At 38.6% G+C, this 20,606-nt stretch overlaps 3 protein-coding genes across 5 annotated transcripts; 1 reads left to right on the top strand and 2 right to left on the bottom strand.

The window, feature by feature from the left end:
• On the bottom strand, positions 1 to 20,341 carry LOC149098828 (inactive hydroxysteroid dehydrogenase-like protein 1). 3 transcript variants are annotated; one of them, XM_089277040.1, is made up of 12 exons: positions 20,090 to 20,338; positions 19,345 to 19,467; positions 19,073 to 19,119; positions 12,193 to 12,268; positions 10,940 to 11,047; positions 10,680 to 10,738; positions 10,269 to 10,313; positions 9,698 to 9,732; positions 5,669 to 5,750; positions 3,967 to 4,032; positions 2,616 to 2,765; positions 1 to 1,729 (listed from the first exon to the last, which is right to left on the bottom strand). In XM_089277040.1, exons 1-12 carry the CDS (start codon positions 20,316 to 20,318, stop codon positions 1,628 to 1,630), a joined length of 1,122 nt encoding a protein of 373 aa, XP_089133166.1. In that variant the 5' UTR covers positions 20,319 to 20,338; the 3' UTR covers positions 1 to 1,627. The 3 variants fall into 3 exon arrangements, with proteins under 3 accessions (XP_089133166.1, XP_089133167.1, XP_089133165.1); XM_089277039.1 differs by lacking the exon at positions 1 to 1,729 and having other exon boundaries at positions 2,376 to 2,765; positions 20,090 to 20,340; XM_089277041.1 differs by lacking the exons at positions 1 to 1,729; positions 10,269 to 10,313 and having other exon boundaries at positions 2,374 to 2,765; positions 20,090 to 20,341.
• Positions 14,075 to 17,535, bottom strand: LOC149098830 (uncharacterized). The gene is made up of 2 exons (XM_089277050.1): positions 17,391 to 17,535; positions 14,075 to 16,475 (listed from the first exon to the last, which is right to left on the bottom strand). Exons 1-2 carry the CDS (start codon positions 17,533 to 17,535, stop codon positions 15,973 to 15,975), a joined length of 648 nt encoding a protein of 215 aa, XP_089133176.1. The 3' UTR covers positions 14,075 to 15,972.
• On the top strand, positions 14,335 to 18,399 carry LOC149098829 (uncharacterized). Its single transcript, XM_089277052.1, has 3 exons — positions 14,335 to 14,547; positions 14,643 to 14,735; positions 15,473 to 18,399. The coding sequence occupies exons 1-3, from the start codon at positions 14,335 to 14,337 to the stop codon at positions 15,719 to 15,721; spliced, it is 555 nt and encodes a 184-aa protein (XP_089133178.1). The 3' UTR covers positions 15,722 to 18,399.
• Positions 20,342 to 20,606: the final 265 nt, after the last annotated feature.

Here is a 20,606-nt window from a genome sequence, read left to right as displayed (position 1 = left end):
ACCGTCGCAGTATAGTTTATTTTAAACGGATTGGATTGTACACTACTGCAGGTGAAGGTAACATTAAGTTTCTCTCAGCTCATTTCTCTTAGCTCTTTATTCGCTGACAAATTAAAATCATTTTCATGTGAAAGATTTCACATGTTCTTGGTAGTCCCGAGTTCAAATTCTTGGCTACTCCTCTCAATAGCCTGCTGGTTTGGTTCCTGCCGGTTGGCAGTCTTATGTTCAATTGCATTTTTTCCCTCGGTTTGACTGACATGCCTGATCACAACTATGACAAATCTGCTTGGTTCTCACCACTAAGCGCGAGCTGCTTCGCTGTCCAAAGACAAAGTGTCCAATAACAGTATCCAGTAACACGGCGTCTATTTATACAATTGTTACTGATCTAGCTATCTGATTGGCTAATTTGCCGTTGTCGATAAGAGCCCAGACAACGTTGCTCGTGTCAATGTGTCACGCAATGCCTTTTTCAGTTCGCGCTCTGAAAAAAAAGCATTTTCTTTGACCTTGATATTGTGATAAAAAGCAAATCGAAATGTGGTTAAGCGTGGTCTGCACTCTTATCGACAAAGATACGCGTCATCACAGTGGTCAAAATTTGTTGTGGACTCACTCGGCTGTGCCTCATGAGTCCACAACATTTTGACCACTGTGATGACGCATATCGCTGTCAATAAGAGTACAGATCACGCTAAACCACATTCGATTTGCTAAAACAAGGTTGCCGAGTGTTTTATTTGGTTCAACCTTGTTTTTGAGCATTCATCTATATCCCAAAACCATTCACCCGTGAATTTTGTTATTGAGATGACAATCACTCGTATAGCCACAGACCGAATTGGACTCCACTCAGTCTATTACCAGTACTAATCAAAAAATCTGACAGAGGTCGACGTGTTTAACTGACAGTTAAATCAGGTACCTAAAAATAATCGAAATGAGTGTATCTTTAATTTGTTTTAATTACTACATTTGATGATGTTACTTTTTTAGCAAAAAATTTTTGGTCACACCTTGTATGGCAGTTTACGATCAATTTACGATAGCTCACAGATAGACCTCTGAGTTTTTGCTAGTCGGTCCTTTTTTTCCAGATGAAGAAATATCCTCTTAAGAGAAAAATACCCCTTACGATTTATTTGTTTGTGTCCTCGATTATCACTGTACTCTTTTTCCTAGTTCGTAGACTTCAGTAATAAAATTTAAGAGTGATTCACAAAAGTGCTGTGGTATAATTATCACTTTCCATTCTTTTTTTAAAACATCGAACATTCCTATATCGAGGTTAATTTATTGCAATCTTAAATGATTTATCTAAGTACTTTGTTCGTTGCAAGCAATAGTTCAGGGTTACCGATATGAAAATTTGCTTTCACGTGTTAAGACATGGCTGGCACAACACTTTTTTGTATATGAGAAAACTTTTTATCGGTGCAGAGAGTTGATGTGAATTTCTTACGCAAACGTTTTTTATAACTGAGTGGATAAACATCGACAAGAAGTCAAATTAAAAAAAAGCAATATATTTAGAATAAAGATATATTTTTATAGTATACAATAAAATTGTAATAGGGTTCAGAAATTGAATCTAAACCAATAAACTTTGATCATGAATGAAGTGTTATGGCTTTCGGTTTCTGAGGACCGTTCGACGGATCTGATTGTTAAGCAATGTTGCTGCCCACATCCATAGCCACTCCGGACAGAATCCCACGAACCAGCCCTGTGGAAAAAAAAAGTTCACAAGTAAACGCAGTACATGGTCGAGTTCTGCGAAATTACAGTGAGCGACAATAGTGTTGAAACACTTGCCAGTAGAGTTCGATTTTCGAGCGTCTGGGAATCACTCGCCTCACCCCCCCCCCCCCCCCCCCCCCGCCTCCCAAACAATGTTGAATTTTCTATTTCCAAAACAACGCCGATCACAGCACCTACACAACATTGAATCGGGGGGCCAGGGATATCGGAGAATTAACGATAGATGTAAATGAAGTAGAATAAGAGGCTAAATATCGAAAGCGTCATTTCCTAAAAGTGTTTCAACTGCTTTTGCCAACTATTGTAGCTCACAAGATGCGAAGCTTGGGAAAGTGGGCTCACTGTTTTATTAGACATTTCCCATTAAACATTTAGCATTGGGATGCTAAAAATAATTTCGAAAACTCTATAATTGTGCGACCTCCGGCAATCTTAGCAAAATTTTGCCAACGATGAAAAAGCCAGACAAATTGTCGTGTTTTGTAATTTGACACCTGACAAGTGTCAATGAGGATTTTTTTTTACATGTACCAAAAAAGGTCATTTTTTTTCGAGCCAAAATGCAACCTTGCAAACAACCGAGCAAATGAGCAAATGAGCAAATGCCTTTCTAATTATCTAAGATCTCTAATTTCCTTTTGGTGGAAAAGACGCGACAACTTCTTATCTTATCTTTTCTTTTCTTTTGTTTTTTCTTTTTTTTTTTCTTGCTCTAAACGGTTGTCTTCGCATTGCACAACAGCTCACTTCATTTTTAAGGTCCATACTCTCATCCTCAAGACCAATGAGCTCGCAGACTGATTCAGACTGATTCTCGGAGTATCTGGACACAGGTGGTCAGCAGTATCTACCTGTATCGCATGACTCCAGTACCCAGTGTTTCGCCGTGAGCGTCCAAGTGTAGCCAGAGCATTTCTCACATACGTCTCGGGAGATGGTACAGCAATGCTAGGCCTTGCACCGTATGTCATGGCTGTAGCTACATAAAATGGCCTCAACGACTAAGAGAAGGAAGAGAGATAAGACCACCGCCTGGTTAGTTCATATGGTAGAGATCCAGACTGCTGTGCGGGAGGTCAAGGGTACGAGCCCCACACCGGACCAACACTCAGGGATTTAAAATAACTGAGGAGAATGTGCTACCTTTGCAATTATATCTGCAAACGGTTAGATGTTCAAGTCTCTTCGAAAAAGGACTAGAAATCGTAAGCCTCATCCCCCACATCTTCAGTGTTACATGGTTAGCAGAGCACGTTAAAGAACCCACACACTTCTCGCAAAGAGTAGGACATGGAGTTCCCGGTGTTGTGGTCTGGCCTTGTTTCATGGGTTGGTGCTTCACGTAGGGTTAACGTCACTGCACCTTTATTTCCCCCTTGGACAAGATTGTCCACGAAACATTGCTCTGCCTATGTCTATGTCTAACGCAGCGAGTCTGCAAAACACAGGTGTTGTTAGAATCGTCCTTGACACAACGCTCTCCCAGTAAATACCAGGAAAGTCTCAAGTTATAGTTTGGTTTGCTTTATACTACCGAAAAAGACGTGAGTACAACGGCAAGAGATATACGACGACTGAAAAGTTCAGGTCCCCAAGTTAGGCTAATCCCGGTTGTGGTGTTAGCCTTATCCAGGGTTAAAGAAACGGCAAACAAGGACCCTCCTCCTATGCACAGTCCATTTCGAGTACTGTATTACTAGTTGGTTTTCAAAACAAATTCAGTACATTTTGCCCTTGAACATACTCGAACAAATCTGTCGTGTACCATTCATCTCGATCGCAAGATATGCTTGTAATCTCCCTCGATAAATCGTTTTGTAATTTTTCGCTCATGTATGTATTTGCGCTGTTGTTTCTCCTTAGAAAAAAGCTACTTTTTTGCATGCCCTCAAGCTGCTCTTTTGCTACGCCATATATTTTTTTGGAATAAAGTAAACATGCACGTTTTTGCTTGTCCATGCATCTAGTACAGTTTAAAGAGGTAAGCTCTGATATATCTTTCAGGAGAGACTTTAAGCAGAGAAAATGTCGGAAAAATCAGATGTCAAGAGTGAAAATCAAACCCACAGAGCTCCCGAGGCAACTACAGTGGTGTGGACGTATATCTAAGATACTTGTAAAAATGTAAAAGAAATTCTTGATAATTCAGAGATACAATTAGCTTGATTTCTATAATAATATTAAATTGCAGACCGATCACACCTGAACTTCAACTCCGTGTGACGAATATTCATATGCCAGTGCACGTGAAAAGCTGTCCACAAATTCCTGCAAGGGAAAAAAAAAAAACAATACGCAAATAAGTAACAATTATCAATGGTGAAAAACGAGTTCTCAGATGATTAATAATTCATCAAGTTAAAACAAAGAAAATGACAACCATAGAGCAGGTTTGGATACCCGGTGTTAATTATTATAGCAAAGATTTTGATGGTTTTACTTCTACATTTACTCCTTAGTTTTTGTTTCGATTGAGAAGATATGTGAAACACTCAAGACAGCGTTTCATCGGCTATCCAAACATCTCAAATTTCGTCAAAAAATACTCCGCTGCGCGTCGTATTTTCAATTCTCTTCTCAGTGTTTGGATCTCCAGATGAAGCACTGTCTCTCGTGTTTAATTACTTTAAAGCCAGCATCTTACAAGCTCTTTATTATTGCGCTTAGGTATCTGCCTCAGAGTAGTTTTGAGGTCGTCAATATTCTCCCTTGTTCCCGTTTAGAGGAGCTACGTCACGGTTTGCTCATCTTCAAGTTCACGTCGTTTGTAATCCGTGTTAATTTTCTCCATCCTTAACCATCCTTGTCCTTCATGGTTTATCATTATCCCTGGTGTTTGTCTACTTTAGTAGACTATTATTTTCAGGTTTCCTTCAATTTAAATGAAATTTTGTACGAGGCCAAAATAGCTCAAAATAACGTGACTGAGCTCCTTTAACATCCACTGGTCGTTTAGGAGAAGAGGAGGAGGGGCGAGTCAATTTTTGGACGTTAGTACGAGGCATGTCTGACCAAAAGCATTATAATCCAGTTTAATAAAGTTTACTTCAGGTTTAGAACGGAAGATAACAAAAACAGGAAGTTTTTACTTGCGCGGGCGATCAACAAACGGCTGAGCATGCTTGAAGTAAGTACTAGGCCTGTCGAGGCGTTGTACCTGATCCTTGTTCCCTCTTCTGAATACAGTGGTCGGAAATTTTCAACAGAATCAGAAAGAGAAAGTTTCAGGCGATACTTCTACGTCTTAAAGCTATAAATAAATTTCATAAATATAAATTTGATATATTTAGATCTGTAGCGACTGGAGCGCAGTGACTACCGGGCCAGCAAAATTCCAAGTGGACATTAAGGAGGGGGCTGAGGGAGGGGGGGGGGGGGGGGGAGTACCTAAACGCCCAGTGGACGTTAAGCGGGTAATAAGTGAAAATGTTGACCGCCCCGTAAACGTACCAGCTGCGCCCACTGCTAAAGCGTTTTGGTTTGCCCCTAAATACGTGTTCAATCGAGTTCTCCCCGCGATTAACTCTTGCTTTCTTTGCGCTTTGTTTGCGCTAACTTTCTTGTCATTGTTTTCTTAATTGGCGCTTTCTACGATGGAACTCAAAGCATGTGGTCCGTGCATCTGGTGCGTTTATCGAGGCATGAAGTTTAGAGAAGAACAGAAAAGATGTCCAACTTTATGTTCATATCTGCCCTCCTATCAAACGCCCCAGCTATACGTGTACATACATGAAGATACCTCAATAAAACGCAAGGCTTAAGCAAGGACCAAATATCTTGAGGCGATGAGCAATCTTTTACTTCAGCCCTGTGCATAAGGACATTCAGAGATTCATTGGCAGGAGGGCTTCACATGCCTGTTGTCAGGTTTGGTTTTTAGAGAAGAAAATGAAAGGTGCAGTACCTTAGTAGCAGCATATACTGTCATCTGTGGTGTGGGCAGCTGTCCTGCACTGGATGACATGTTTATGATGGCTCCACATTTCCTGAAGGTCAACAAAACATTAAGTATTTAGGCAGTAGTTATCCAAGACTAAATCCTCTATCAACAATATGTTGAAAAGATGAAAACAGAGCCAAGTAGCAGCCAGGAAGCTGAACACTTGAGTTGCTGTTGACAACAAATTTATTACCGCTGGCAGTCCACAAGTGTGTCCATAATTTTCATGTGCTCATACTATCCAATCAGAAGCTTTGGAAATTCATCTTTGACTTCTGATTGGATAGTCTGCACACATGATTCAAATTAATTAATAGTGATTAAAATTAATTAAAACTGGTCACACGTGCAGGCTGCTAGCTGAAACACTCACTGATGGGGATTTTTGGTGTTAATACTCTAAAAATCATAAAAAAAATTACAATAGGATAACGATAAAAGTAATTGAAAGGCCGCGTGCAAGAACGTGCCCTAGATTTTTTGGCCATTTTGAAAGTGTTCAAAAATAGCTGAATTTTGGCATGTAGGCTTCGTTGTACCTGAGAAACATTGCTCTGAATTTTTTTTGGCTGGGGCGCTCTTCGTTTTCGAGAAATAACGTATGCAAAAAGCTCAGTTTTCCAAGCGGCATCTTTTGGAGATCTTTTGTTGAACAAAAAACAAAAGAAACCTTATTATTTTCTTGAACAGCAAACAGGCAGACTGTTTATAGTGTATTCCACTGAATCTTAGCTGTCTTAAAGTCAAAGGAAAATAGTATATAGAGCGGAAATCTGGGAACAGATTGTTTACATCGGTTATTGCGACGTAAACACAACTCGTGAATCGATCGAGCGGCAAACGAAATACCATCGTACGAAAAAGAGATGTGCCGCATTAGAGCTCTGTCAACTAATATCTTAAGCATAATGTTAAAGTACCTTGTGTGCCTGCCTGGTGGTTGAGAGGCATCATAAAGACTCGATAAACCCGTAAGTCATCAGCACGTTTTAAAGAATCAAAATGTGTTCTGAAACTTCGAAGGTAGCTGATATACCGTAATCGTGTTATCGGCGTTCGAAGTCAGGTCGAGCTAGGCAGCAAAGTACAAGAGCAGTTCTTGCCCAAGAAAAATACCCTCTCGTGAGTTGTGGCCCATTTGCCAAACGTTGCTAGTGTCAAAGTTTGGAAAGCGAGAACTGGTTTTTGACTTATAAAATTTGTCTTGTATCGACCGCCGTGTTTTCCCGCGCACGAGGTGTAAAGACCCTTCCCGGCATGCATTGCGATCACGTTCTGCTCGCGTTTCTCGAACTGGTAACTAGATTGTTTCGGCTTTTTTCATTTAAAGGTAATAATGGCCAACAAGTAGCGATCGATTGTAACATAGATCTGTGATCCAGGTTGCGTTGATTTTATTTCATATCGGCATGATTTGTAGTGTTTTGAACTTCTGGGATCAGCGGACATGCAGATGTATGGAGACCTGTACGTTGCGCAGAAGGGTTAATTTGTTAATCTGTTAGGCGGTGCGTGACATAAAGCTACGATCGCGTTTGTCGAAAAATATGTATTTATCTCGTGATTTTTAGCCATTTAAGACGTTGCTGTATTTGGAAAAGTGCTTATTTGATGTTTATTTGTTCAGTGCAGATAATCATTGTCCCAGATAACCAAAGTAAGTTCCAGATCTTAACACTATTTTCCGGCCGCCATATTTCACCTATTTAAACCCGAAATCAACATTTTTGAGCTTATAAGTTGCGTGAAATTAACATTTTGCTGTTTTCTAAGTGAAATCAACATCCTTTCCGTCACGCGTTACGTGAAATCAACATTTTTACGTATTTAGACCTGAAATTAAAAATTTTTAGCTTATAAGTTGCGTGAAATTGACATTTTGCTGTTTTCTAAGTGAAATCAACATCCTTGCCGTCACGCGTTAACGTGAAATCAGCATTTTTACCTATTTAGCCCTGAAATTAACAATTTTTAGCTTATAAGTTGCGTGAAATTAACATTTTGCTGTTTCCTAAGTGAGATCAACATCCTTGCCGTCACGCGTTAACGTGAAATCAGCATTTTTACCTATTTAGACCTGAAATCAACATTTTTGAGCTTATACGCTGCGTGAAATTAACATTTTGCTGTTTTCTAAGTGAAATCAACATCCTTGCCGTCATGCGTTAACGTGAAATCAGCATTTTTACCTATTTAGCCCTGAAATTAACAATTTTTAGCTTATAAGTTGCGTGAAATTAACATTTTGCTGTTTCCTAAGTGAGATCAACATCCTTGCCGTCACGCGTTAACGTGAAATCAGCATTTTTACCTATTTAGACCTGAAATCAACATTTCTGAGCTTATACGCTGCGTGAAATTAACATTTTGCCGTTTTCTAAGTGAAATCAACATCCTTGCCGTCACGCGTTAACGTGAAATCGGCATTTTTACCCATTTAGACCTGAAATCAACATTTTTGAGCTTATACGCTGCGTGAAATTAACATTTTGCCGTTTTCTAAGTGAGATCAACATCCTTGCCGTCACGCGTTAACGTGAAATCAGCATTTTTACCTATTTAGACCTGAAATCAACATTTTTGAGCTTATACGCTGCGTGAAATTAACATTTTGCTGTTTTCTAAGTGAATTCAACATCCTTGCCGTCATGCGTTAACGTGAAATCAGCATTTTTACCTATTTAGACCTGAAATCAACATTTTTGAGCTTATACGTTGCGTGAAATCAACATTTTGCTGTTTTCTAAGTGAAATCAACATCCTTGCCGTCACGCGTTAACGTGAAATCAGCATTTTTACCCATTTAGACCTGAAATCAACATTTTCGAGTTTATACGCTGCGTAAAATTAACATTTTGCTGTTTTCTAAGTGAAATCAACATCCCTACCGTCAAGGGTTAACATGAAATCAACATTTAAACCTTTTTTGACCTAAAATCGACATTTTTGAGCTTTTACGTTGCGTAAAATTGACATTTTGCTGCTTTCTAAGAGAAATCAACATCCTTGCCGTCGCGCGTTAACATGAGTCAACATTTTAAGCACTTTTGCCCTGAAATCAACAAATTTGAGCTTATATACGCTGCGTGAAATTGACATTTTGCTGGTTTCTAAGTAAAATCAAAGTCCTTGCGGTCGCGGCGTGCCGATCCTTTGTTATAATAAACCGAGGCGAAGCTTCGACTTATAACAAAGGCTTGGCTTGGCTACTATAACAAAGGATCGACTCTGTTTATCATAACAAAGGCCCGGCTTCGTTTATTTGAAGGAGTCGGCGGGAAAAGGGCGTCAGGTATTTTAATCAAAGGTGAACTTTGTCGAAAACGCTCCAAATTTCGCATGCAGTTTCGTTCAGGTATGTTAAGCAATGGCCCGTAGTTTTCGCGCTAAAGTTCGCTTCGTTCTCGAGATATTGCGTATGCAATAAACCACTCGGTTTTTCCAACCTGTGTGCCTTTTTTGCATACGTTATTTCTCGAGAACGAAAAGCAACCCAGCGAAAAAAACTTCAGAGCAATGTTTCTCAGGTGAAACGAAGCCCACATGCCAAAATTCAACTAGTTTTAAGCACTTTCAAAAATGGCCGAAAAATCTAGGGGACGTTCTTGCACGCGGCCTTTCAATTGACAGAAATTAATACAATAAAAGTACAACAAACTTCTACTTAAGGCGATTAAATATTCCCACGAGGGTTTGTTTCTTATAAGGGAGCAGCATTTTGCAGTAACTATGGGTACATGTAGCTGACTTCATTTTTGTCCATTTTTGTTATGTACAGCAATCATGATAGTTAACCATTCTAGTGAACATAGTAAAAATTAATTTAATAGTTACACAGACAGCGGTTGTAAACATTTGGTGGTGCATTTAAGCTCTCGACCTGTCAGTATTTAACAATGTAATCCTCTCGTACCAGAAGACAGATCTTTCAGGGCAATCTTTAAAAAAGGCAAACCACTAGATAACTTGTCATCACTCTTAAAGTAAGGATACCTTTTACACATTTGAGGTAACACAATACGGGTCATCTGAAATGCAATTTTGTTGGAAATTACCAGGTGTCAGAGAGTAAACTCATTTTAAAAGAAGCAGGTTTTCCAAAGGAACACTGGCATAACAAGTTTACATTTTTAATGAATTGAGAAAATAAAAGAAAGAAAAAGAAAAAAACCACTGCTTATTCCAAGAAGTAGAAAAAGTATAACAAGTACTGTTCAGTAATAAAATTGGAATCCTGATTTTTTTCAAAACCTCGATTTTTTTTAACCTCGAAATTATTCTGCTTAGCCGACTTTTTTGTGCTTACTTGCGTAATTGTTGGGGAGAATTTGCCACTGATTTTTTCAACCAATCATTTTTTTGAACAAATTTCCTTCCCCCTTGTGAATAAAACAATAACAGATTTCCTTTAAAAAAAAAAGCCAAACAACAAACAAACAAACAATATTTTCCTAGCAAATTTGTTGTGACTAAGACACGATCAGATTCCACTGTATATCCAAAATTATATGTTAATAATGTAAACAATGTACTATAATTAATAAATTTATTTACCGGTACCTACCATTATCACTGAAGTCATGTTAATGTTTATCAGGTCAAAAAGTTTCTGTGGTGCAAACAAGATGTTTGTCATATAGCTGTATGTGCATGTATGTGAATGACCACACACAGCAATGTAGACTGAGTGTAAGTGAAATTTACAATGTGCAAACAAAAGCATGTGCAGAGGCATGAGGAGGACTGGAGAGGAGACACTTAGACACTTAATAAAAAAAAAAAATAAATATAATAATAATAAAAAAAATAGTGTAACAGTATTAAGGATAACAAAAATGCTGGGTGACAGAAAAGTCATTGTTGCCTTTGCAATATGTTGCGAGACAAGTCAGAAGGAATATTAGTTGTACTCTTAATAATATTCAGACCTTATAAAATTCATGCGCACCATCAAGGAGGGGCCCTTGGATCTTACCTGGTTAGAGATATCTAGAAAATACTGTGGGTAGTCATACATTACACCAACATTGTTCACTAATAAACAAACAAGAAATAAACCACCATTAAAAATTAATATCTTTATCATATCAAATTTATTAATAATTCTAGCTGGCAGTTACATTTATCAGACCACGTAGCTGCTTATACATGGTATCAAATGATAAATTGATATTCAGAGAGCTATTACATAAAATTATGTTCTGTACATGTACATGACAACTGATTTAAACTTACCTAAAATACCAATTTCAAGCCCTTCTATAGCTGAAAATATTTTGGGGTAAACATCCTGAGAACCAAAATCTATTGGAATGACACAGGTCTGAACCTTGAATTCTTTGTCTACAGAACAAAAGCAAGCATGAAGGTCAACCAATTTAATTAAAATAAGAATAATTTCACTATTAGTCATAGAGCAGCAGCTACAGGCAGTGCTGTAGCACGGGGAGGGGCCATGGGGGGCTTGACTAGCACATAATAAAAATATTCAAAAGAAGAAAAGTAATGATCTTGGGATACTGTTGAATTCTTTTAGCATAAGTAACACTCTGGTTAACTCTAATTTTTCTTTATAACATTTTACAACAAATGTCCAGCACATTTTTTCTTCAAACTCTTACAAAGTTTAAAGCAGTGAAACCCGGATGTGGTATTGGATTTTTGCATTTGACCACTGTAAACTGAGCCTATAATCTTGCCAGGCACCTTCAGTCAGCAGCCATGCTCTTCCTGCTTGTTTTCAAAAACATTCAACATTCGGTTCAATACAGCACAAAATTTTATGGCTTCGACAAGGAAAAATCAAGAGGCTTTTACCCCAAATGATTTGCCACGAAAGCTGTCTTTGGTCTTGCATGCAACCCAAACATCCGAATGAAATGAAATGGTTCCTGGGGTGCATGTAGTAGGTAAATATTTATTACACAACACTGTCAATTTGTATAATAAACCGGTTCAATTAGGAGAGTACAACGTTCAAGTAACATATCCAATCAATGATTTTAGTCAGTTAAAAATTGCTGTAAGCTGCTCTCAGAAGGCTGGAAAGGCCATTTTAGAGAACCCAGATTTCAAAGTCTCCCAGGGGGGCTTCCTCCTGGACCCCCCTAGAAGCTCGTGCCTTTAGCGCTCGGTCGGGTGCCCCCCCCCCCCTAATAAATTTTACCCTACTACAGCACTGTACAGGTGTAAATGTAGTACATTATTGTCAGCAAGTGATATTTTGCATCATCTTTAACCTGTTAAATATTTCTAAAACCTTGAAATGATTATTAGAGATCAACTGGGTATCCTCAAAATCAGGCTTTTAATTAGCTTGAGTATCATTACAGCAGCCTCTTATTTATTGTGATTAGTGATATAACATGTACAATTGTATCCATAATTATTAGATGCCCTAAAACATTGCATAATTTCTCAGATAATTGTACAATGACAAACATATACAGTTGAACCTCCGGTTGCGATTATTAATAGATTTAACTTACCAATGATCTCTGCAACTTTTTCCAGTTTTTGCGTTGATCTACTCATCAGAACAATATTCATTCCACATCTAGCCAACTGAAAGTCAAGTGGTAATAAAGAAATCTTACTGGATCATACAATTTATTTTAATTATTAATTTTATTAAGTATACACCAACACGCTATATGCAGCCAGATGAAGCCCCAACTCAAACCAAAATCAATTTCCCCTGGAAATCAATTTACTGTAATTTTATCCATAGTGACTAGAAGCCTTGATAACTTAAACTTCCTGCTAACCCCAAGCAATTTCTTTGTTTCCCTTTAGGTCATTTTCTATATAACTAAGTGCCGCTAGAGCACAGCCTTGATATGAATGTGGTCCCTTAATTTTCAAGGTCGCCACTCTTTAACAATGCTGCAATTAATAATGGTAATAGGACTGAGTGGAGTCCAATTCATTCTGTAATCATTTGCGGTCGTCTGATTTGTTAATCACGAGTATAATTACAGACTGAATTGGACGACATGATGTCCTGTTACCAATTAATCATAACCATTACAATTTCCTACAATTTGAAAAATAGCTTTTAATAGTCATTTTTAAATATCAAAATTAAGCATATGGGAATGGCTGTTAAGTTCCTTTCAAAATAGTCACCAGTAACTAAACTTCCACAAGTTTACAACGTCAGTCTCTTGAATTGGTTGCTGTAGTGACTGTACATGTAATCAATGTTGTGATTGGTGGATTTAGTGGACAGGTCTTAAAATGATCGGCTCATATAACTGTCTGATTACAGGTGTCTGATTACAGCAAATTGTCCAATTACACAGTCAGACTACAGCTTTGCAGATTAATTAGAGCAAAATACACCAGTTTACGCACCAATCACATTTGAGGAAATTGTAATCATATGAGTGATTAACAAAATCGGACGACCGCGAAGCGGGAGTCTAATTTGTTAATCACGAGGATGATTACAGACCGAATTGGACAACGTGAAGACCTGTTACCAATTAATCAAAACTATGACAAAATTCGAGAAACGAACAACCATTGATTGAGCGCTGAATGATTAAATGTCGTTATGAATGCCGAAAAACACAGCAGTTTACTCAACAAAGTACACCACAACAGCGCACGCAAAATGACGCGCACTGTCCAATTACAAGCATGACGCGTACACTAAGGCTCAAATCGGGCTGCTGATAGCCAAGCACATTTGAGAATTCTGTTATAGTTTTGATTATATATGTAACACTTAATGGGGCAGTACTTGATTAGGAGGGGAGGGGGGTGACTCTCATTACAACACAGGCACGCTTTATTTGTGTTGTTCAGAAATGGGCTATACCGCTGGCTAATTGACACGGAAGGCTCGTTAATTTACCTGTCGGCAAGCTTCGAGTTATTGTCGAGTTTGCTCCGATGACAGGGCTGAGTATCTTCGGAATTATTGAGCTCAGATGAATGAATAGGACTTGTGACTTTTGGGCGGCGATTCAGTGGATGTATTTCAAAAGAATTCAACAATGCGGCTTAATTATTGTCCCTTAAGTGCGTATCCTTTTGTTCTTTGAAGCGTGGTGATTGCGAAAAAAATGTCACCTCGTGTTTTTATCTCTTTCCACCGAAAAACGTTTCGCTCATAAGCGGCAAAGGTAATATCGGTTTATTATTGATATGCATTTTACAAGCTTGAAAATGAGCGTTTAAACGAAATTTTTGGTTCCGTATTACCGGAGAACCGCTTTGTTTTGCAAATTACAACGCAATTTGTCGCCGGCAGCGAGAACCGCGGCGGCATGTCTTCGGTCACGTCTGAATGAATTTGCTCTCGTTTGCGAGATGGAAGTCGATTAAAAAATTATTTGAAGTGATTTGTTACCAACCGATCGCTAAGCTTTTCGTTGGATTAGTTTATTTAAGGTTAACAATCAGATACTATTAAACTACAAAGAAATACATAAGAGTTTGTTTGAATTTGATTGACCGTGCGCTTGTCAAAACAACAGACGATATATATTGTTATGCAAATACACGCCATTACGCGGGCTTATAAATAACTGAGTCATACGCGTGGCTACTCACTTATTCTCATCACTGTAAACACACTTGATCGTCAGGTTAACTAGTTTATTAGCTGTGAGCCGTGATACATGATGGAGTTTGCCGTTGGTGCTTCTGTTGAAGCTGTCGATCAGCTCGGTATTTGGGCCAAAGCCAAAGTTATTTCAGCATCCGAAAATTCGGTTGTTGTGACTTTTCCTCCATGGAGATCGGAGTGGGACCGCGAGATAAGTGACCTTTCCGAAATCAGAAAGGAAACGATCGAAGAAACGCTGATCCCGCGCCGTCTTGCACAAAAAAAGGTAAGAAGTTATTCAATGTTAATTTTGAGTTTTTTCATTTCCTTTTCCTTTTTGACGCTTATAAGTATCTCACGCAAGTTACTTTTTGCCATCAGAACCCGAATCTCAAGAAATTGTTCCACGGGGACGTTGTTTACTTGAATGGCAAAGCAGCAAATGTTCTCCAGTCAGATCCTATCAGGAAATCGGTGAGTTTCAACTCTCTGTAGCAGCAGATTTATTGTTTACATAACTTTACATCGAGTGTCAGTGGTCATGATCATACTACTAATTATCCTTACCAGTCTCTATACAACTCTTATACTGAAAAGTAGTTTGGAGTGTTCGTAACCGATTTAAGGCAAACATTTGAATCATTGATGTTTACAAGTGTCCCCATTTAGTGGTTGTATTGCTGCTTTCATCTTGTCATCTAATGATACTGCTAGAAAAGTTAACCCTCATCACTTACTTCTTGGCTTGTGTCTGACATTTTGCAGACTGCAAACTAAGAGAATTTATCATGTTACCATTACCATTATTGAAAGCGTACCGTAAACAGGCTAAATGAAGTGTTATTCAGGCTAACCAGAGTGAATAGTAGGCTAACTGAAGTGCATAGTAAGTTTAACCAGAGTGAAAAGTCTGCAGTCTGCATTCTGAAAATGTCAGACACTGTTTTTTGGCTAAGAAAAAATTAAAATAACCACAATACACTAATTGGCTTCAGAAGATGTTTTTTCTTTTGAGTGCCTTACTTTGCATAAAGTTTCTCAGGGCGAAGTACATTTAATTCATTATCTTTTGGAATCCTTTAACTTCTCTCATCTCTTAAATTGATTGTAATTCAAGGAATTTTTCTAGGTCAACATGTTTACTGTGTGGCCATCCAATTTTTGTGCCTGTAGTCTGAAGCCTGAAATTAATACCAAGCTTTTTATTTAAGGTAACTTTGCAACTGGTTGACAGCAAAGAAAGACAGACTGTCAAAGTTTGGGAGGTGGAAGAAGCCATTGCTCAAGAACAAGTTGAGCAGACAAGGAAGAGGCAGAGAAGAACGGTGATTACAGATCAAGGGTTGACATCAAGTTCTGAAGTTGCAGTCACCGAGATTCCATATCAGGATCAGGTTACCATGGCAGTACCTAGTAGCAGCAGTTTACACTTTTATTTCTTTATTGGGTCAAATGGCTGACAGGTGATAGTGTTGGGCAGCATCCTGTTGTATGATGAGGTCATAAATCGGCTTCCTTTTCTGGGGATCGTGAGCAATTTTGGCCAAATTTACAACATCCTGAGGGGTTAAACTTCCATCCCAGTTTTCATTATGATCATGATCATCTCCCTTGCAATTAGTTACTGTTTCTGCCAATGATGCAATGAAATCATTTTTTGAGCCATGATGAACATTTTTTGCGAGTTTTGTAAGTTCATCTCTCTGCAGATTCAGGCGACTTCTCTGGAGGTGAACTTTCGCCCCTTATCTTGTGTTTGCCTTATGCTTTCTTGGCGTGTCAGAAGATCTTGAGTGCGGATGCGTTTAGACATTGATGCTTGCTGATCGTGATTGCAAGGTGGAGTTACTGTCAATGGCGTTGCAAGAATTTGGGTTGATGCACTTGTCGATGTTGATGGCATTGTCGAAACTGGCGTTGATGGAAGCACAAGAGTTTGTGGCTCAGAAATAGTGGTTGGATATTCAGATAATGCAGTTGGTATCATAGATGGTTGTTCAGGTGTAGATGAAGGGTGCTCACTTGGTGTTGTAGCAGCAGCATTTACAAATATTCCGATTAAATCACAGCGCAGTTGTATTGCAGTAGTTGTTTCCTCCCCTTGCAAAGTACTGGTGATGGTAAATAGTAGCAGAAGTGCAGCTTGGCATGACATGTGGGTGCGGATTTTTGCTGCATCACATTTGAATACATATTCTTCTCTTACAACTAAACCTGGAGACATCAACAAAAAGTTGTTCTGTTTAATATAAAGGTAATGTGTAATGCCATGATTTCACCTTTTAGAAGTGCATAATATTTGCACTTGGTTATTAAACATAATTTTCACATGTCTTGTTGTGGCAGATCTGGAGGAGGGCCTTGGCCTTTTTAGAACAAAAAGAGGCCCCAAAAAATTAATTTTGAGAGAAGCCCCATTATTTTTGGGTATGGATGACTGGCTTGACACTCACCAGAGCCATTGATTTTGGCTGGCACAGCAGCCAATGTATAAAATTAAAAACTATTTGTCAATGAAACACATTTCATAGCTTTGTTAACTGTGGTTATGGAGTGCTTTGCAAGAATTTCAACAATTTAAATCTAATTGAATAATCACAAATCACAAAAAAACACTTTGCTGGATTAGAAAATATAGCTGTAATGTACTCTGGCGTGCATAACATACGGTTAATTCCTCATGATACTGAGAAACAACAAAAAAATACTGCAGATCCTTTGTTTAGTTTTTCAGTTTTTGTAACAAAAATTTGCAAAAAACTCAAACAAGCAGAGGTAATTTGTTGTATTTGAAAACAAAACTCGTCTCAGCCTAAGATTTTACTTTCATTGGAAAAGATACTGGTTATGTCCAGGTAGCGATGACTACAAAAAAGACTGGGATAATGTTTCTTTATGGAACTCAAAATTCTCACAACTACAATAAAAGAATCGTGTGGTCGCAAGAAAGGAGAATTTATAGTTCATAGTTCTTTAACATCGTTCGTTCCCTATCACCTTCATTGAACTAGGATTATTAAATAAAGAACAACAATCAATTTTTTTCAAGCATTCAGATTTATTGTGTTGTATCATTAATCGCAAAAAACACTGGCTTTAAAATACAATATTCTGATTCGTAAGCCTTACCGTGCTTTTGAAGAACTGCGTCCAGATGTTTGTATCCCTTCTTCTTTACGTGAGTTTTCAATCCAAGTGTAAGAAGAAATGAATTGTCAATCTTGAAGAACTTTTTGTTCCCAACGAACGTCGCTTTCAAGTTTTCTGGCCACATTTGCGGGACAATTGTCGGTCAAGAGTGTCATCCTAAAGGTAAACAATGGATTTATTTATACGTTTCAGTCGTGAGCTTACCGATCAAGGGAATCGCTGACTTCACGGTGGAAAACATGTAAATAAGTGACCCTGTGTTTTGTACATTAGCTCAATGAATTTCACATACGTTTCAATGGACTTACCGTCAAAAGTGCTTTGATTTCTGGAAGGATGAACTGCCATTTAGACTTCTGAGATTTTTAAACACGCTGTCACCTTGAATTCGTTCGATTAACAACTCGCGTTGTTGTGATCCGCGATGCTGACCCGAAACACACAATTTGTTGATACTGCCGTGACACTAAACTTCTGAAAAGATGAAATGTCGTTGATAATTTTGAGATTTGGCTTAAAAAAAGCTTGTAAATAAACTTAAATTCGCCCGATTCAGCTCCGCTTAACTCGCGTTGATTTGTTGGTCGTCACAGCAACCACATGGATCTGACCAATAGAAATCGCGTTTGATTCATTGCCGTGACGTTTATACTCGACTCGATCGTTTCGTACCAGAAAAGCTAAAAGACAAAAGAAAACATCTAAAGGAACAGTAAATGAGAAACGAAAGGGTACACAGAATTCAAAATCCAACACACTCGTTTTATTTTCTTCTTGCTTATGAATGTCTACGTTTAATTCGGTGAAAACGGGCCGACTTCCAATAGCTAGCTATCGATCGACAGAGTTTTTTTATAAATAATCGAGCGGGCTTCCGTTCCATGGGTTTATGTTCACTTGGACTCATCAAAGCGGTATGATTTTAACAAAGCGAGACGTCAAAAATCGTAGCTTAGATTCAAATGAACACTGGAATGAATAAAAGGAGCGGATTTATTGATGAAAAACATTCCAGACACTAGAATGTTTGAGAGTGTTTTTGCGGTCAGACGCCGAGCAATGCGTTCATGTCAATTTCTCAGCCTTTCCCGGGGCCTTTCCACGTGCATGCTTTGAGCTTTTCCAGACCTTTCTTACGAATAAATTAAAATATGTCGCAACAATAGGGTTTAAAAAATCAATCAAGCAGAAATCCTAACACAAAGCAAAAATATCGCACCTAACATCAAAGCGTTTGCGCTCGTGCAGTAGCCAGCCACATGTTCGGAAAGTAATCGGTCCGTGAATTATGAATATTCAATGAGAAAGAACAATAGCGTGAATATATGAATAATAATCGACCCACAAAATGTGGGTACACACTTAAAGCGTGCCTGTGTTGTAATGCTTATCTGGGTAATACAGTAACAATGAATGAATGAAACAGTTGGTCAAAAATTTAGGATCATTGCTGTTAAACTAGTACAGCATTATTACCCATCAAAGACTTCAAAGTCGTTCAGCTGTGACCTTCAATATGCATGTAGGCTGATTTTACAGTACATTGAAATTTCATTTGTCTTTCATTCTTATCTACGCATACATGTAATTTTAATACATGCATGGAATCAAAGGTTGGTGGATCAATCTACATGTAATGATGAAATATTTTATTTAACTACCTCAAAGGCGAAAGCTTTCCCAATACCTTCTGATGCACCAGTGACAACTACCAAAGACACAAAACAATGAACTTAGTTCAACTTTAGTTAATGGATTACAGAAGAAAAAAACTGGAAAATTGATTGAAATAAGCAATTAATTCCTGCCTGAAGGAAAACAAAATCAGTAATTCCTCAATAGTTTTCAATAGATGAGTAGAACGATAATAAACCACAAGAAATGTGGCAATCCTCTTTCATCACATTCCATACAGCATTCACTCCTTCCATACCTACCCATTTGCCTCCATACTTAATAGCAAAATCCCTTCTTCTTGTGATTTGAGCAAGGACATAAATTCTCACAGCCTTTAGAAACACAAAACACAGGGATACTTTGACCGCCCAGAAGAGACCTGAGAACAAAGAGCGCAATAACAGTTACAGATGTATTGTACACGTCCTTTAATACGTCTAAGGCCCAGTTCAGACGTCGTGCTTCTGCCGTGCCGAACTAAATTGCAATTTGGTTCGACTGTAGCACGGCAGGAAATCAACTCTGATTCAGACGTCGTGCCAGAGTCGAATCAAATCCAGGGTATACTGAAGCCTCGTAACAATTCTCCTCCTAACTCCCCGAGGGAACGAAATCTCGCCAAAACACACTGACATAATTTATGAATTTAGTTTGGCGCGACAGAAGCACGACGTTTGAATCGCTGCCGTGCCAGAGTCGTGTAGCACGGCAGAGCTTGTCGAACTTAATTGCTTGCCGAACTTAATTCAAAAGTTTGATTCAGACGCCGTGCTTCTGCCGTGCTTTTGTCGAACTTAATTCCTGAATTTAGTTCGGCACGGCAGAAGCACGACGTCTGAACTGGGCCTAAGTTTTCAGGACGAGCAGTCGGAGGAGCATATAGTGTCAAATTTTACCAAACTGCAGCATATTAGACCACTTATTCTGCCCTATTAATTCAAGAAAAAGCTTTTTGTTTGGAGAAAAAGGTGATAAAGAGTTACAGGAAAGTGCAAAAATACCTATAAGGGACAGTCCGTTCTTTACACTTGACTTATCCAGCGATGACAAAAGCCATGGTGGATCGAAATGGGCCTTGCCCGCCATATTGGAAACACTGCAGTAATTCTCGCCCCGGGAATCTTCTTTTTGTCGAGCGAAATGATAAAGTGGACAGGACACCAGGATATTGGATGACGGATGGCAGACTGAGGTTCCCCTGAAGCATCCTCGTCCTATTATGACAAACATCAAAGATTTCTCCAAGTCAGGACATCTACTTCGGTGGATACAAGTCGAGCAAAAGGCTTTTTTTTTTTCTTTTTTTTTTTTTGTCGCTGACGGAATTTTTTCATTTTCTTCGAGTCGACGCTTTGCGGTGATACTAGGGGTGGATGGTTGCGGATAAAATGTTTCTTCCAATATTTTTATTCGTCGGTTTCACGGTTGCTACAACTGTAATTCTGGGCCCTTTCTTTCTCATACAATTTTTTTTGTTGTTGTTCCGAACACGGCTTGTGGGGAAAGTCTGCTGATCAT

This window comes from Orbicella faveolata, unplaced genomic scaffold, assembly GCF_042242905.1.
Source record: "Orbicella faveolata isolate gen_17 unplaced genomic scaffold, um_ofav_v1 contig_46, whole genome shotgun sequence".
Lineage (NCBI taxonomy): Eukaryota > Metazoa > Cnidaria > Anthozoa > Scleractinia > Merulinidae > Orbicella > Orbicella faveolata.
The sequence above is the reverse complement of the archived record's forward strand: the minus strand, read 5'-3'. Positions and strand labels throughout refer to the sequence as shown.